At 35.5% G+C, this 17,609-nt stretch overlaps 1 protein-coding gene across 1 annotated transcript; it reads right to left on the bottom strand.

Annotated features, from left to right (window-relative positions):
- Positions 1–3,249: 3,249 nt before the first annotated feature.
- Positions 3,250–6,513, bottom strand: LOC122655037. The gene is made up of 3 exons (XM_043849288.1): positions 6,454–6,513; positions 3,809–3,888; positions 3,250–3,691 (listed from the first exon to the last, which is right to left on the bottom strand). Exons 1-3 carry the CDS (start codon positions 6,511–6,513, stop codon positions 3,277–3,279), a joined length of 555 nt encoding a protein of 184 aa, XP_043705223.1. The 3' UTR covers positions 3,250–3,276.
- Positions 6,514–17,609: the final 11,096 nt, after the last annotated feature.

The following is a 17,609-nucleotide window of genomic DNA, read 5'->3' as shown; positions in this document are numbered from 1 at the left end:
AGATTTTCCAAAACCATACCAATAAGAGGGTGGAAGACAGATTCGTTCGATAGGAAACCCATATTTTATGGGAAAAGAGAATATTAATTTGAATCTTACTATTAATTATGTGAAAAGACATAAGAAGGAATCCTCACTCTTGACATCTTGGGGATATTTTTTCCTAACTTAAAAATTGCGTCTTCATTTCATTAAATCAAATTTCAGGTCTACCCTTGAGATCCCCAAGGCATTGAAAGAAAATAAAGAAAAGGCTAATCTATACCTAAAGTTAGGCCTTTTTTTTTTTTTTTTTTTTTGGTAGAAGCTAAAGTTAGGTTAATATCAAGCGATTAGGTAAACTACTTTTCGTAGTCAAGAGACTCAGTACATAGGGGGTGGGAGAAAAAAGAATCCCAACACCCAAGGTCTTAGGGGAGGTAAAAAGTAGGAGGGTAGTTGGAATTGAAAGTTGCTATTTGGCCCTTATGAGTTACTTGTGACATAGATGGACCATGACACTATTTTTAGGAGTTTTCATCCTACCGAAGACGACTTATTTTCTCAGCTCTGAAAGTGTCCGCTCAAGCTATGGGAAATGTTGATATCCTTCAAAACATCCACTAAGATGTATGTAGGAAATATATTATTCAAAGCATACATAAGAATATATGTAATCGGGGGGTTTAGATTACTTATCTGTTTTGTAGATAAATCAAGATTGGTGTCGATAATTTAAACACTAAACATAACGCCACAAACCTAAAATTTTGTTGAGAAACTTAATGGACGGAGTTGTATTAATAGACATTGTTCTTAAGACTGTAGAAGTCCCTTATGATGCAAATCGGGTTCTTACGAATCAACGTCTAAAATAAAACAGTTCTTGGACCCTCTAGTAGTCGTTGCACTCGTTTATTGGACCATGTTGAGACACATTCGGGTTATGCTCAGTCAATAACAGGAATGAAACAATGAGACCTCTCAAACAATAAAAACTAGAAAGTAAACCTTAAGAGAAACTGAATATAAAAGAGAGTGTGTAACAACACTTGTAATTCACTTACAAAGTATCCAAAAGCATCTTCTATATATGGAGGTGAAGGACTTCTTGGAGACACCTTTTCCAAGGGATAAAAAACACAATGAAAAAGTTGACATCATACCCCTTGGAGACACCCTTCCCAAGGGATGTGTCCCTTCAAGAGACACAATTGATTTCGATTAAGACCGATCAATGTCGAACAGAACCAGAACACATAAAGGTATTTAGAAACTTCATTTTATAAAAATACAACCGTGTAGTTGTGGGAAAACAGCAATGAAAACTGAAAAATGAGAGTGAGACGCAATGAAATTTAAGCTGAGTTTGATATGCATTCTTGGAATGTATTTTAGGTCAATTTCGTATTTTTCGATAATAAAAATAATTATTTTTATCATCCAATAATGCAAAATTGACCTGGAATGCATTCCAAAAATGCATAGGGAACACAACAAAATATACCAGCTTCTGTATTAGAATCTACAGAAGTAAATTGAACTGTAAAATTACTCTGTCTCTCTCTCTCTCTCTCTCTCTCATGCAGCTAAGCTGCTGGGTTCATGCCAACATGGGCTAAAGCAGCCAATAAGTCAAAAGTGATACCACATGCAAGTCACCAGAAAGATTTCATAAAAATTCAGCCAACAACACAAGATGGTAGCACCTGTATATTTATATATTTTTGGCATTACCATCACAAACCACACAGAATTTCTGGATTTCTTTTTAACCTTTCGTTTCTCTGATCAGGAGAACTTTGTATTACATATACCCGTTTCAATCAATATTTGTGTCTCCGCTTGAGCTGGACGAGACCTAATTGAAGGTATACAGCTAGCGTTCATGGAAACAAATAAGCACATGGTGGACCAGAACATCAATGTTTTTCATAATTTAATTAAAGACCGAGAACATCCTATCTACATTGAGATTATAATTAAAGTTCTGGGTTTCTAGGATTGAAGACTCTTTTATTCTTTGCTCGATCGTGTCTGTGCTTGCAGCTGTGAAATCAAATTCTCATTCCCATCAAACTTTGATACTTAATAGGAACTGGGTTGTTGTTTTTAGGATGATTATATGATCATTAAACCCTATGAAGCGTATGGAGATGGAAACAAAACTAGACTGGGGCCCTAATAATCAAATGAGAGTTGGATATTCCTCCACCCCCACCCCACGCACAAAGATTGGTTCTGTTTGGCAACTCAACTTTGAGGGTTGATTTCTTGTGTTTTGGCATCAGACTCCTCTGGTTCGAGGCATCCGCCCAATGAGTGTTCAAGTAGGCATTTAACGCTGTTTGGGGATCTTTATCTCCTCTAGTTCCCTATCCGTCCAGTTCCCAAATTCCTCTAACAAGGGGAAACTAGAATGACTACCCTATTGCTACCCGAACACTCTACCCCGAATAAGGTCCACTATCCCTTCTACTAGAGGAACTGTAGAACTGAGTCGGGCATAGAACTGGAGAAGAAAATTTTTCGCCACCACATTCAGGCAGGATGGAGGATCTCTCTCTCACCCTCTAGCATATTTCCCCATTTATAAAAGAGAAGGGAAATGGACTCAAATCCCAATTTGGGGAGCAAAGCATACACCAATCTGCCTCGTTATCACCGCCGCTCTGTCAGTGAAAATCTTAGGAAAATTGAAATCCCTGCAACCTCTACGCCACTCTGGCGTTCTGACTGTGCCAACCAACTCCTGCCATTCCTAATTCTCTTTACCCACATTTTCTCCTTTATTTACCTTTCCAGCCACTATGTAATTCTGGAAGCATCAAAATTCAATCTCCTTCTTTCTTCCTCTCCCAATCCCCCCCCTCCCCTTCCCCCCTCCGGCGAAAGCATAAAGAAAGATTCAATCTTCCGGAGAGGAAGGTTTGCGAGTAGAAGGAAATTCTAGATTGAAAATTTCAGTTTCTTTCTCTCTTTTTTTCCCTTTCCCCTTCCCCTCAAAAGCATAAAGAAAGATTCAATCTTCTAGAGAAGAGAAGAAGGTAATAAAGAATATCGACGCAAGTCCTGTAAAAGTAAAATCATTTCCTACTTTCAGTCATTGAAATCTTTACACAAGGAACAGGACACATTGAAACCTTAGAAACAGTAAATAATGATGAACCAGAATTGAAAAACCCTAACAAGTCCTTACCATTAGAAATATAAACTAAGTTTGAACTAAGTTTCTACTTCTGCTACGATCATCAGAATTTCCTATTTTTCTTCTTTTCTGAGAGGACTACTCGGGGTCTACTTCACGGCTCTCGGAGAATCCAAGCTCTTTCTAAAAATCTGCTTCATTGCGGATATCAGATGCTCGGTGGGATTAGTCGGAGGATTCGAATATCTGAACTTCTTGCAGAAATTCATGTGTCGATTCAAAGCTTCTTCAGCGTTGATGAGCCTATCCGATCTGAAAATCTCGTCTTTCACAGCTTCGGCACACAGACCACAGATCCATCGTCCTTGATACCTTTCACGAACTCTAGATATGTAATCGAGCGTGCATTCCTCTGTCAATCCACAGCATTCGCATTTGACGAATTCGACTTCCACCTGTGCGCTACTGATCTTAATAGTTGTTGATTGAGATTCCGGAGCAGACTTCGCCATTGAATCACCGAGAATCGTAGTAGACATTGCTGGAACCCTAGAAATAAGAAATCTACATTCAAAATTGAAATAAAAAGAATACAAATTGTGAATATACCATTCAACTGATAAATTCTATCATAACTAGATTTAAAAATTCCTAAAAGGAAGCCTATTAAGTAGAAATTACCGTTCTTGAGTCTTGATTATTCTTTCAAACTCTCCGTTTCTTTCGGTGAGATCATTAAAAATCGGAACTTTGATGGAATCCTGCAGATGCAGAGACGAAGAAAACAAAGAACTTCCGACAGATTCCTCTCTATCTCTCCTTCTCCCACTCACCTTCCTCCACCACCTTCCCTCTGTGAATGAAGAAGAAGAAGGAGAAGAAGATATCGGAGATGAAAGACATCTCTAAAGGATCTCTCCGTCATTCGTTAATGTATATACCGTATGGGAGTGAAAGAAGTGGAGAAGAACTGTGAAGAGAGGGATTTTCCCTTCTTTTTATTTGTTTGTAACGTAGCCGAGCTCTCTCCTTCAATGATTGGCGGTTTCAGACGTCCATGTCAGCGTTCTACACTGACACTTCAATACCGGAGGCCTAGTCGTCCTCCTTTAAATGCACTTGCCAGCTGTACCCTTATTCTTTACGACCACGTGTGGTTGTGTGAAGGACATTAATAATTACACATCACAGTGATTTCTTTTCATCGGGAAGTCCAAACTCTAAACCGGGTCAGCGATTAAAAGATTTGAGTCAGAGTTAGGGTAAGTGGTATTTTAGTAATTTTAAATTGGTATAATTATTTTGGTGGTGGCATGAATTACGTGTTCCCATTTCTTTCTCAAGTTTTTTGTCACGTTTTTTATATTATAAAATTGAAATTATATTAAGAAAAAATGATTGCTACACTAGCCTAGTATAGATTTCTTTTGTGGTGTTGGGAAAGGAGTATATCTAGGGATGTAAATAGATAACGGAAATCCGAATTTGAATCTGCATCCGTATCCATTTAGGGACATCCATATTCGTTTAGAGATATCTAGAAAATAATCTGAATACTCCGATTAAAATTCATCCAAAAAAACAATTTGAATACTTAATAATAAAAAATTAAATAAATAATGATTTTGAGGGTTTTTAAAGATTCAACAAATTCTAGAACATGATGAAAAGAAAATCATGATCTAAGAGATATGAATTGAGAGTGACTTGTATACGTTAGGGGGAGGAAGTTCCGGGTTACACAAGATAGAGTTATCAACGAATGGTCAAAAATCCGAATCTGAACCACATCCGAATCCTTTTAGAGGTATCCGTTTTCGGCCAGGGAATATCCGGCTCTGATCACATCCGATCAATATCAAATCCGAATCCAATCCAAATCCAATCCATTTACATCCCCTAAGTATATCCCCTAAGCTCATACACAGAGGGGATGAAATTACTGCCTCCACCCCTATAAAAAGCGAAATTCTCATGATTCTTTTGTGCGTACTCTCTTTGGCGGTTGGCCACTACACACGCTTTAGGACCATGCCTCCCCATCAAAGAACTCTTTTCCATTTCTTTTTTAATCATTCTCACATAATAAATACTGGACCTAGCATTTGTCTCCTCATTTCTGATCATGTGGGTCTCATATTATCCTTCATTGGTTATGGTGTATAGATTCCTTTTTATACTTTCCTTGTAAGAATCCCTCTCCTTTAAATTAATCTCAATCGTCTATTGAATTTTGACATATTTACCTATTTTCAATTGTTTTTTGATAAATATCTATTTTCAATTTAGGCTCTGTTTGTTTCGGCAAGTACAATTTTACTTGAAAATTCACTTCAAAAAAATTGATATGTAAAACTTTACATGTTGAAAAGTGTTCCAATGTTTGTTTTTTTTTATGGAAAAAAACATTGGAAATTTTTTCAACATTTAAAATTTTACATTTATGAAGTAAAATTTTCCAGGTAAAATCTTACAACAAAACAAACGGAGCCTTAGGGAAAAAGATCTCTACTTGGTGGTGTTTACTACGCCCTCTGATAGGGTACCGTGAGCTGATGCCTTTGCCCCCTGGTGGTGTTCCCATCTCTTTGTCACATTTTTTCTATTATAAATTGATATTAAATTAAGAGAAAATGATTGCTACACTAGCCTTGTCTAGATTTCTTTTGGAGTGTGGAGGAGTATACCGCCTATGCACAAACACAGAGGGATATGAAATTACTACCCCACCCCTATGAACGGCGGAAGTTCTTTTCTTGTGATGCTTATGTTCGTACTCTCTTTGGCGGTTGGCCACTACGCATGCACTAGAACATGCTCCCCCCCACTGAGAACTCTTTCCCATTTCTTTTTTAACTCTCGTCACATAATAAATACTGGACCTCACATTTTTCTCACCTTTTCTAATTATGTGGGTCCCATATTATTCTTCATTGGTTATAGTGTGTAGATTCATTTTTATACTTGCGTTGTAAGAAATTCTCTCTTTCAAATTTATCTCAATTGTCCATTGAATTTCGACATATTTATCAGTTTTCAATTGTTTATTTTTGGGTAAATATCTATTTTCAATTAGGGAAAAAGATCTCTACTTGGTGGTGTTCGCTTCCTCTTCCCCATTCAATGGTTGAAAAGACAGATTGTATATGTACATGATGGTGCATACTACCTTTTCCTATTTATATATATAAAAAAAAAAAAAGATACCAAGAAATATAGGACTCGACTAAAATTCACAAAGGAGAACATTCTCATAAGTGCCAGCCATGGATTCCATCTGGCTGGATTCCATCTAAATGCCTATGGATTCTATTTGTATGGCTTACAGAGAATCTTCTCCTACATGAACCTGAGCCGACCTCAAAATATGCTTCTGCAGTTGCCATGCCTTCGATCAGTTTTGTGATTCTGGTCGTGAGAAAAACGTGGTGGTGACAGATGACATAACACATCAACCACAAAATTTAAAGATTCTTACCAGAAAGAAACTATTCACAATTCGACAAATATACATCACACATATCATATAGGAGAGAGAAAGAGACAGTGAGAGAACACAACAGTGACGTGCATTGAAGCCTTTATTTTATCTGTATCATTGGCTCTCTCAAAATGCCATTTTCGCCCCTCATTCGGCTTCAATTAGACTTCATTTATTAAGATAAAGGGGGAAATTTTCATACGCAGCCACGGTCGTATCCTCTCTCACAAAAAATTGAAAAAATCATAAATCTCCACCCATTAATTAATGTCTTGAAACTTCCACCCTTTCACATACACGATTTACACAATCATGAATGAAAACTGTTCCCTATAAAGTAATATTCTAATCCCATTTATTCATATAAATTTCTTTTCTATTCCGAGTTCCTTCGTTTTATAATTTTCCTTTGAAAAGTCAATGTATCAATAAGTAAATAATTTTTTTTGGACAAACAATAAATAAATAAATTTGACTTGTAATCTGAAAGCAATAATTCCGACATTCTTGGTTCACTAATCCATATACAACGGCATGTTTCACATTGGCTCTACCATTTATTTATCTTGTTTCACATTCTAAATTTGTAAACGATTCTTGCGCGTAACCTCTTGCATCCCCATAGACCCTGCATTCTCTCCTTCTCATTGGAGGTAGTGAATCTCTCCCCCTTTGTAAATATATTAAGCAAAAGTTTTTAATCACATAGGGTGAAGAGTGAGTATCTTCATTACCTCATTAAATGGTTGGAGAGATTCTCTTTTCACCGTGGGTTAAGAAAAACTTGGGATTTGTCTTAGTGATGTTCAAGGGGTGCAAGCTATTTCCAAACACATGCGTAGGACAAGGCAGCCATTTCGATCATTTAAGGGGTGGGTCAATCATTTCACCACCCCATGTGTCTGGATACAAACAGATAATATTTTATCATATGTCAATCATTAATTAAAAGAACAAAGAATTCTAACGTCACGCAAGGTGAGAAGAAAATCTCTTTAACCATGATGATTTGATGTTTTGATTGGACTCGTAAATAGTGAATATATATCACTATTAATTCTCATTTTTTCTAAGTTGTAGGTTGGATGGACCAAGGGTGGACTGAAGAGAGATGTAATTACTACTTCAATTTCATCAAATTGGAATTAATGATTGTTAAAGACAAATGTGCCGCATGATTGGCATTGCCTTCTCCGGAAATTTCTTACCAAACAAACTTTAGCCCCCAAACAACTTTAGTAAGATATATAGGATGCATATGCATTATTTGACATTAAAGGTTGATACTGACTCTCTTGGCTCTTTTAGGTTGTTACTGCACATGATGGAGATCATAATGGACGAAGGGATCGTCAGATTTTGTTCTTCTGAAGTAAAAAAAATGAAATGTTATTAATTTATAACATCAAAATTTTCAGACATAATAAGATACAAATGTTGAAAAAAACATTTTGATTTTCTTTTAGATGTTGTTTTCTAGAAAAGTGGTAGATTATTTTTCTCCCTCAATCATGTCAAAATATCTTAATAAAAAATTCTTATTATCTTTCTTTGTGATGTTATATGTATAATATAAAATATGACAAAGGGCAAAAAATTCAATACAAGCACACCAATACATGTCAATTTTTAGAAAAATAAAATTCTATTGAAAGTTGAAACAACGAAACCTTCAAGAAGTAATGAGTAAATCCAAACTTATTCTCTCACCTTTTTTCTACCTATCCTCCCACTTGCATATAATTATTTTGGCACTCTTAAGTAGTATTTTCTTTTTTCTTTTTTTTGTTTTGGGTGAGGGGGGAGGGGGAGGGGGAGGGATTCAATAAGCTAAATGGCTCTTTGTTGCACAAACAAAATCTTGTATTCCTACTCATATATTAAATTTGACATTGAAGGAATAATAATATGTATAGAAATGGATGAAAGATCCCTATTTTACAAATTAGTGTCAAGAGAACAAAATTTTGAGGCAAAAATTACCATTTATTAATACAGCAAATAAACTCCAATACTCGGTAGCAAAAATTATTTAGAGAAAACCACAAATTATTCTAAAAAATTGTTAAAAAAAAGCCATTGAATTTAACTTGTTTCTAACGCATAGTATTCGCATCTATCCAATAGCTTACATGAGTAAATTCATTCCCCTTGAGACTTACGTAGGTGAGTAATTTTTCAAACTTGGTAAAACAACGCCGGCTGCCCAACTGGTCCATAATATCTCTATAATTAAACCTTTGCAACCTTATCGTCACTTATGATGATATCATCGCCTAGAAGAGCGTAATTGCGAAAGTCCAACCAGGGTATACCTGTTTGACTTTGTGAGAATTTGTTTTCATTTTTCTTATAATATATTTATTAGTTGTGTCATACCCAAATTATATCTATTACGTCTTCACTTGGGTTCAAAGTGAAGTAAAGGAAAGAGAAATGGAATTATAATAAATATAAAATAGAAAACTTTGTTAATCATTATTGTGAGAGATTGTGTAAATAAACCCAAAAACTTTCTAATCAAACAATTAAATTTTATTTCACTTTGCAACCAAACTCCTTGAGTTTTGAATAGGATTTAAAAAAAAATCTACTTAAAAGTTCAGTTACCGCATAATGGATTTTTCTTCTTAGGCTCTCTTTGGTATCATTTTTCATTTTCATTTTGGACTATTTAAAAAAAAAAAAATCATTACTAAAAACCATTTTGATCAAAAAATAAAATCTGTTTGGTAACTACTAAACATAATAGATTGTAGAATGAAAAATAGGTTTGGTAACTACCTATGTGTAAATAATTTTTATTATATTTTTGAACAAATGGGTGAAGAAATTCTCTCATTACCTATCTTCTTTCCCATATCATCTCTAAACAATAAAAATGAAGAGAATCCTGGAGAATAAAACCTAATGTGGAGGGAAAAAGTGAGAACCGATTGGAATTTAGGGTAACATGGAAAGCACACTTATAGATAGAGAAGAAAAAGGAAAAAACAGACAAGAGCTCTCAAGCCATGAGATCGTTTTAGAAGGAGGAGAAAGAAGTCGATTCCATATTTGTAGTCTCGATGATGTTTGCGATTCCAGGGGTTCAACAGCATGCGGTTAGGCTACAACTTGAGATCCATGTGTTGGTGGGGTGCCCAATAGGGGTGGGAAAGTAAGAACCAATTGGAATTTAGGAACTTTCCCAGTTTTTTTGTGCGTTTGATTAGTGATTATTGGGGATGGGAATCAAGTCGCCAGGCTAGGATCCGATAAGAATGCCAAGCTGTGAAGATAAGAAGATTAGATGTTTTCTAGAAAAGTGGTAGATTATTTTTCTCCCTCAATCATGTCAAAATATCTTAATAAAAAATTCTTATTATCTTTCTTTGTGATGTTATATGTATAATACAAAAAATGACAAAGGGCAAAAAATACAATACAAGCACACCAATACATGTCAATTTTTAGAAAAACAAAATTCTATGGAAAGTTGAAACAACGAAACCTTCAAGAAGTAATGAGTAAATCCAAACTTATTCTCTCACCCTTTTTCTATCTATCCTCCCACTTGCATATAATTATTTTGGCACTCTTATGTAGTATTTTTTTTTTTGGGGGGGGAGGAGGGTAAAGGGGGAGGGGAAAGGGTTCAATAAGGTAAATGGCTCTTTGTTGCACAAACAAAATCTTGTATTCCTACTCATATGTTAAATTTGACATTGAAGAAACAATAATATGTTTAGAAATGGATGAAAGATCCCTATTTTACAAATTATGTTAAGAGAACAAAATTTTGAGGCAAAATTACCATTTATTAATACAGCAAATAAACTCCTATACTCATTAGCGAAAATTATTTAGAGAAAACCACAAATTATTCAAAAAAAATTGTACAAAAAAAAAAAGGGCCATTGAATTTAACTTGTTTCTAACGCATAGTATTTGCATCTATCCAATAGTTGAAATGAGTAAATTAATTCCCCTTGAGACTCAAATAGGTGAGTAATTTTTCAAACTTGGTAAAACAACGCCGACAGGCCCAACTGCTCCATAATATTCCTATAAACCTTCACAACCTTATCGTCTCCTATGATGATGGCATCGCCTAGAAGATCATAATTGCGAAAAGTCTGACCGGGGTATACCTATTCGGCTTTGTGAGAATTTGTCTTCATTTTTCTTAAAATTTATTTATTAGTTGTGTGTTTACATACCAAAGATATATCTATTATGTTTTCACTCGGGCTCAAAGTGCAATAAAGGAAAGAGAAATAGAGTTATAATAAATATAAAATAGAAAACTTTGTTAATCATTATTGTTAGAGATCGTGTAAATAAACCCAAAAACATTCTAAATCTAATAATTATATTTTATTTCACTTTGCAACCAAACTCCTTGAATTTTGAATAGGATTTTAAAAAAAAAAAATCTACTTACAAGTTCAGTTACCGCATAATGGATTTTTCTTCTTAATTAGTATTCAAACTCTTTTTTCCAGCCACTTGTTAGAGTTTAAAAGGCTTGACATTGTCAAGTAATAAGATGGATTTAAGCTGAGATTTACCTTTATCGATCGCAATCTTTGTCATAACAGCAAAATGTAAAGCTAAATTCAAGTTGATTTGAAGAAATACCCAATTCTGTCCACCTTATACAATTCTCTCTATGTATTTCCTTGCTCTTGAAAATTCATAAAGGTAACTTAAATGAAAGGACCTAAAAATTCATAAAGGCAACAAAAATAATTGTTTTTATCCCCCAAGAATGCAAAATCGACCTAGAATGCATTCCAAGAATACATACCAAACACGGCCTATGTGTAACATCTCAAAAAATGTAACATGCATTCTTTAATGAAGGTGTTTAGAGACCAAACTGAAGCATATTGTTATACCTGCACCCAGGATTACTAATTAATTATTGATTTCTTCCTCGTGATGTGTAGATACTACTGCCTTGTACGCCGATGAACTGTTTTTATTAGTGGTCAAGCCCAATTATAAAATCATCGATCAGTTCACAGGTCTGCCCGTCGAAGAAAGGTTCCTCAATCGGGAGTAGGGGAGATTCGTCAATGCTGACTTCGTCGACTATCCTCCCAGTATGAGGCCCATGAATGAAGAATATCGGAAGACTTTTCCCGTGTCGCGACACTTAGACACCTTGCTCAGTTATGAGCTTAGCACCGCAGTCGGGAAACTCTTCGGGATCACGAAGGACATGCTGTGACGGTCGAGGGGTAAGTCACTGACCTTAGGTATGCTTGTGCATCCTCCTTTCTATGGCCTCGAGGTGCGGGTCTAAGCCCCAAAGCCTCCTTGTGAGTTCCTGCCCTTTTAGCTGCAACAGATTTACTAATGGACCCATCGCTAGTGAGTCCGTCCGATAATCTGTTCGTGTTGATTGGCTTGTGGTACGTTTCCTTTAGTGTGGGACCCACATACCTATGCCCCGGGTATGATGACCATGTTCCCGAACATGGTGGGACCTACCCTTGACCCCTCTATGTTGTTGGGTCATGGTTGTGGGCCCACAAGCTCCAAAACCTTTTTTAAGGTGTTTTGTATCTTGAAAGGCCAAGCCAAACGGGCCCTAGTTGGGCACCTTCTATAAATAGAAACTAAGGCCCTCATTGGCCATTTACTCTTCTACCAACCCAAGGATCGGTCATTAAGAGAGAAAGAGATAGGAAGGCAAGGAGAGCAGAAGGGAAGGATAGGAGGAGGTGGGGCTCATCTATTGGAGGACTCAAGTCTTGCAAGTAAGACATCCTCACACATTCTCTCACTCTCTCCTCCTCCCCTATGCTTGGAAACCTTCCCTTAAACCGAGCCTAGGCTAGGGTTCCTTGTTGGAACCCAAAATTGTGTGAAACCTTCTTCTCAACTCAATGTTGAGTCATTGCACCTTAATTGGAGTGCTACCTTGAGCTTGTAAGGACTAGTGTAAGCCAACTAAATGACCAACCTAAGACTTTTACCCTAGCCCTAGAAATGGACCTTGAGGGGATTCCAATCATTGAATCCTCAAAACCGAGCTTAGGTTAGGGCCTTGTAACCCTAATGGACCTTACCTAGACCCTCTCCAAGCCCTAACATCAAATACATGCAAGGTGTTGGGTGGGGGAAACAAATAACTTAAAGAATTCGTCCTCCGGTTTGAACGGATTCACGAACAGACCCAGGCATCAGGCCTCCGTTCGAAAAGCCGTTCAGCCTTTAATGGTTTAAAAACTTAGCTTTGGCCTGAACGGATTCACGAACCGACCCAGGGTCCTACCTTCGTTCGAAAATCCGTTCAGCCCATTTTCACCTTTGCTCTCGGGTTCCTATTTTCTGAGAACGGATTCACTAATGACTCCATTAGGTGTGCCTCCGTTTGAGGCCTTTTGTGTTATCATGGATGGCAGCCTGTGGGGACTCTTTGCGGGACCCACCTACACTCTTCTAACACCTTTTTGATGTATACCTAGGCAAACTGAACTGGGTGTGTACCTAGCAACCTTTTCTAAACAGCCAAATATTAAGTAGACTTTCGATGAGTGGGTTTTGGGTGATGTTTGGGCTTGCTTTATATTAAATATGCATTTGTTATGCTGTTTGTATCATCAATGAGCATATTGCATATTTGCATAAATTATCTTGGCTATGATTTGATACGATATGGTTGTGTTTATTGCTTCATGATTGTATCGGATTACGGTGTCGAGTATACCGGTACCAAAACCCCGTAAATGCTTATGAAATTCATTGATTGTCATCCTGGCCTGTATGTGCCGTGCTGTGCTGTACCCGTGCTAAATGGAATGGGACGTTGATGCACCCAGCATATCTCTCAGGATGATAGGACTTGTATGTAGTAAATCTGCGGCTAGGTTTCGCATCCCTTATGCTAGACCCTTACCAACAGGGGTTTGGGTGTTGGGTGATTAGGGCTCCTTGCCTGTGGGGGAGAGAGGCCAACTCAAGGATGACTTCTGATCATCAGGGTTTGCCACTGGGTGGTTTTGGTGACTTCGATCGGTGTAGGGCCCCAGGTGACAATTGAGGTTTTAATGTGGCGTTAACATAAGTGACCTATAGTAACTCCCGAGTTGTCATAGTAGCATATACCTGGACTTAGACTGTTTGCTAGGTGAAAAATCTATTAACATCTACATTCATCATGAACTATGTGTGATTGTGTGTATGTGCATTCCCCATCCCCTCACTGGCTCAGTGGAGCTAACCCCCTGTGTACACCTTCTTTTGGACTTTGATACAGATGGCAGTTATATGGCTGGTCTGGAGGTCTAGTCTGCTAATTATGATGGTATTGGCACTAAGGAGTCAGATGTTGTGTCGGAGGAACACGGCGATGGATGTCCTTGTGACGATTATGCCTACGGGTCGTGCTGATGCTGGGGATTGTCCCCTCTTTTGATTCTTTTGGGGCTTTGTGCCCGCTATAAACACTTGTCTGTATTACATTATATATTATTTTTGAGTAGTTATATGATGGTCAGTCAGAACACTATTAAATATTATGATGTATCACTTAATCGATTGAACATACTATAACTACTGTACTAACACTTTCGCTTTTGATTCTGATTTTGGAATGTAATATTTCCTTTTTCCTGTACTCAGATATTATTGTGCAATTTAATATTGATTTAAGACTGTGGCTGGGACACTGTATCTATCATCCTGGTAGTGTAGGACGATGCATGTCATCCTAGTCATCCCTTTTAATGTACTTTATTCCTTATGGGGATGGGGGGTGACACATATGCTGCCTTTCCAACTTGGATTGTTTTAACCCTATTTATGGTATGAGAAGTAATTAATCTAAGGTCCTTCTTAGAGGAGTGGAAATGAATGCATGTGAGAGAAGCTAATCTAGCCATCAAGTGCACAATTTTGTCATTCACAAACACATAAAAGTTAACTATTAAATAAAAAGAAGTTTACTTGTAAGAATGGATATAAAAATGCTTTCTAGAACATCAACATCAACAATGGACCTAAATTTGATGGGTCTAAATTTGATGGGTTGTCTACACTTTAAGCTAACTAAATCATATCTTGATTGTCCTTTTAAATGCAATTATATAAGTATAAATTTTGGGTTAATAAAGAAGTAACAAGGGACATTATGGCTAAGCAACATTATGATGTTTTTTTAATAAAATCTTTTGCTCTGGTTTAACTGCATTTGGTTGTTCTCTATTAAATGATTTTGTTATCCTTAGCTTGGTCCTTTATTTAGCAAAAGTACCATACTCTTCTGAGAGGACTCCTTGAAATTTGGTCTATCATATATAAAGTTTTCATAGAGGAATAATTTATAAATTAATTTCTTTTCACTTGTTGGTGAATATCAAAATACCCTTAATTTTATGATGATCTCAACCCCATTTAATTAGTAGGTCTCAGTCCAAATTTTCATTCAATGTTTACTTCATGCATACTATTAAGTGTCTAATTCTTATGCAATTTTCAATCTTATTGGAATTGTAGCAAAATTATATTCTTTTTTACTTGTTAGTTTTTATTTTAACAATTAATATAATCTACGTGTAAAACGTACCAAGCTTAATGTAAAGAATGTATAATCGTTTTGTGTATTAAGGATCTATTTGTTTCCAAATAAAATCAAGAAAGAAAACTTTTGGCATTACTTTGTTTTTTTAAATCTGAAGGAAAAAAAAAAAACAGAAAGTAATGTTATGTAAATTAAAGAGTGCAATTTAGCGATCCACCACGTGATAATCAGCAATCAGCCACTCCTTAAGAAAATGATACAATATAATCAAGAATGAGAGCACATCGCAAAAGGAATGATTGTTTTCCTTCCTTTGAAGTTAGGGGTGGGGGGAGTGTTTACTCTTTAGATATGTATTTAATTAAATTTGGTTGTTGTTATTTGTAGCCAATATATCCCTAATTTGATTTATTTTAGTCCAACAATTTTTCCTCATCAATATGAGATTTCAGAGTTGAAACATGTTATATATATTGTTATATGTAGTCAATATAACTCTAATTTGATTTATTTTAGTCCAACAATTTTTCCTCATCAATATAAGATTCTTAACTTGTCCTAGCTTCCTTAGTTGAAATTTTTGCTAATCTATACACAATATTGATTATAGATCTACACATATGAAATACCTTATAGTCATCCTTAAAACCAAGACTATACTTAACATCAAATAGCAAATCAAATATTGACCAAGGTCACTTTTCAAAAATATTACTATAGATACAGCTAACTACCTCCAAACAACCCGAGATAATAATTCCTGTTTAAAATGTAGAGATTTGATCAAACTAATAGTTGTTTCTATCCCCTTAACCTCCGCTTCTAATGTTGAGGAGGTCTTCCGAATCTAACATATGATTGATGCTTCTCTACCACTTAGTTTAACCATAACAATAACCAAACCAATCAAACCATTTATAAGATCAAAAGCGTCATCAACAAGAATAAATCCTGGTTACAAAGTGCAAGGTGTATAATTTAAAATTATCTCCTGAACGATATCTAGAAATGTGATATTTTTTGGTGAGAAAAGTAAACAAGATAGATTGTTCCATTGTTCTAATATTTGGGAAATTGAAAGAAGCAAAAGGTTAAATTTTGTCACAGTCACAAGGTGGGGTGTCTGAATGCCAATGATAAATTAAATTAATATATAGGGACTAGAGGACTTAGACAAGAATGGAGCGAGATGAGGATGAGGGTGTGACTATGACTAATCATCTTTTTCTTTTTTAAGGATGAAAATGATGATCGATGACAACATTGGATGAGGATAAAAATTGAACAAAAATTGTGATAGAAAGACTCGTTTGGAAGACAATAAAAGAAAAGCAAAACATAATAATACAAAACTAATGATGAAAATACGATTAATTTTGTATTTTTTTTCTTTTATTTCCTTCCAATCATAGCCTTACTATTAATTTTTCCGACTATCGTTCATTGCTTTCATATAAAATTTCATTTGAAATATTCTAAGTAATTTTCAATTTTCAAAACCAAACTACAAAATATATTTGATTCATTATGTTTTTCTTTTTAATTCTTCTTTTCATTTAGATTCATACATTATCTTCTAAATATGAACAATATGAATTGAAGATTAAAAAATTAATGGATAAAAGATACATTCTAAAAAAAAAAAAAATTGTGATCCATCAAATAGTAATGAATGAATTATTTTAATTCGACTCATGTTAAGAGCTTTTTTAATGTGGTTCAAATTCCATCTCAAATAAAGTGCCCAGTAGCATAATAGAGTTTCAAAAAATTTAGGACCATTAGAGAATATATAATAGTAGTGGTCCGAGTAATATAAGAATGTATAGACATACACAAGTATACATGGATATGTGTGGGGGGAAATTGATCTAATTTGAGTTTAAATTTGGCACATAATTAAAGCAAACCATACACTCTCCCTCCAACTGTCAGAATAAACCTATCATTAGTCCATGCGACACAATGAAGGTGGGTCGTGTTCAAAGAACTCTCATCATGGGACCATGTAAATGAAATCTTCCCTACAACAATAATAATAATAATCAACAATGCACTTTATGATATACACGATAAAACATTGTATTTTGCATGAAAATATTCACTAAAAGTTAAATATGTTAACGAGTAAATAACAAAGCTAATAAAATAAAAGTTGTATATAAAGAGAAAATTTATCAAAATTTTGGTTGAAATTCCAAAGTCTGAAATATTTTGAAAATTTTTTGAAATTTCCAATATCCAAAATTCCAAGATTTTGATTTCAATCCCTTCAATTGAAATTGAAATTTCACTGAAATCTAAAACCTTGTAAGAGTGATCAACAATTTGATCTGGATTCATTTGATAGATGATTTCTTAGTTAACTAAGTGGCCAGTAGTTACAAGACCATCCAAGCCTATATACCCTTTCCCTTCTAAAGAGAAGGTGGCACCGAGATCCTTTGTAGTACTCAACATTGTATCACCTTATATAAGGCTTCATA

This window comes from Telopea speciosissima, chromosome 3 (assembly GCF_018873765.1).
Source record: "Telopea speciosissima isolate NSW1024214 ecotype Mountain lineage chromosome 3, Tspe_v1, whole genome shotgun sequence".
Lineage (NCBI taxonomy): Eukaryota > Viridiplantae > Streptophyta > Magnoliopsida > Proteales > Proteaceae > Telopea > Telopea speciosissima.
Note: the sequence above shows the minus strand (reverse complement) of the source record. Positions and strands in the feature narration are given on the sequence as shown.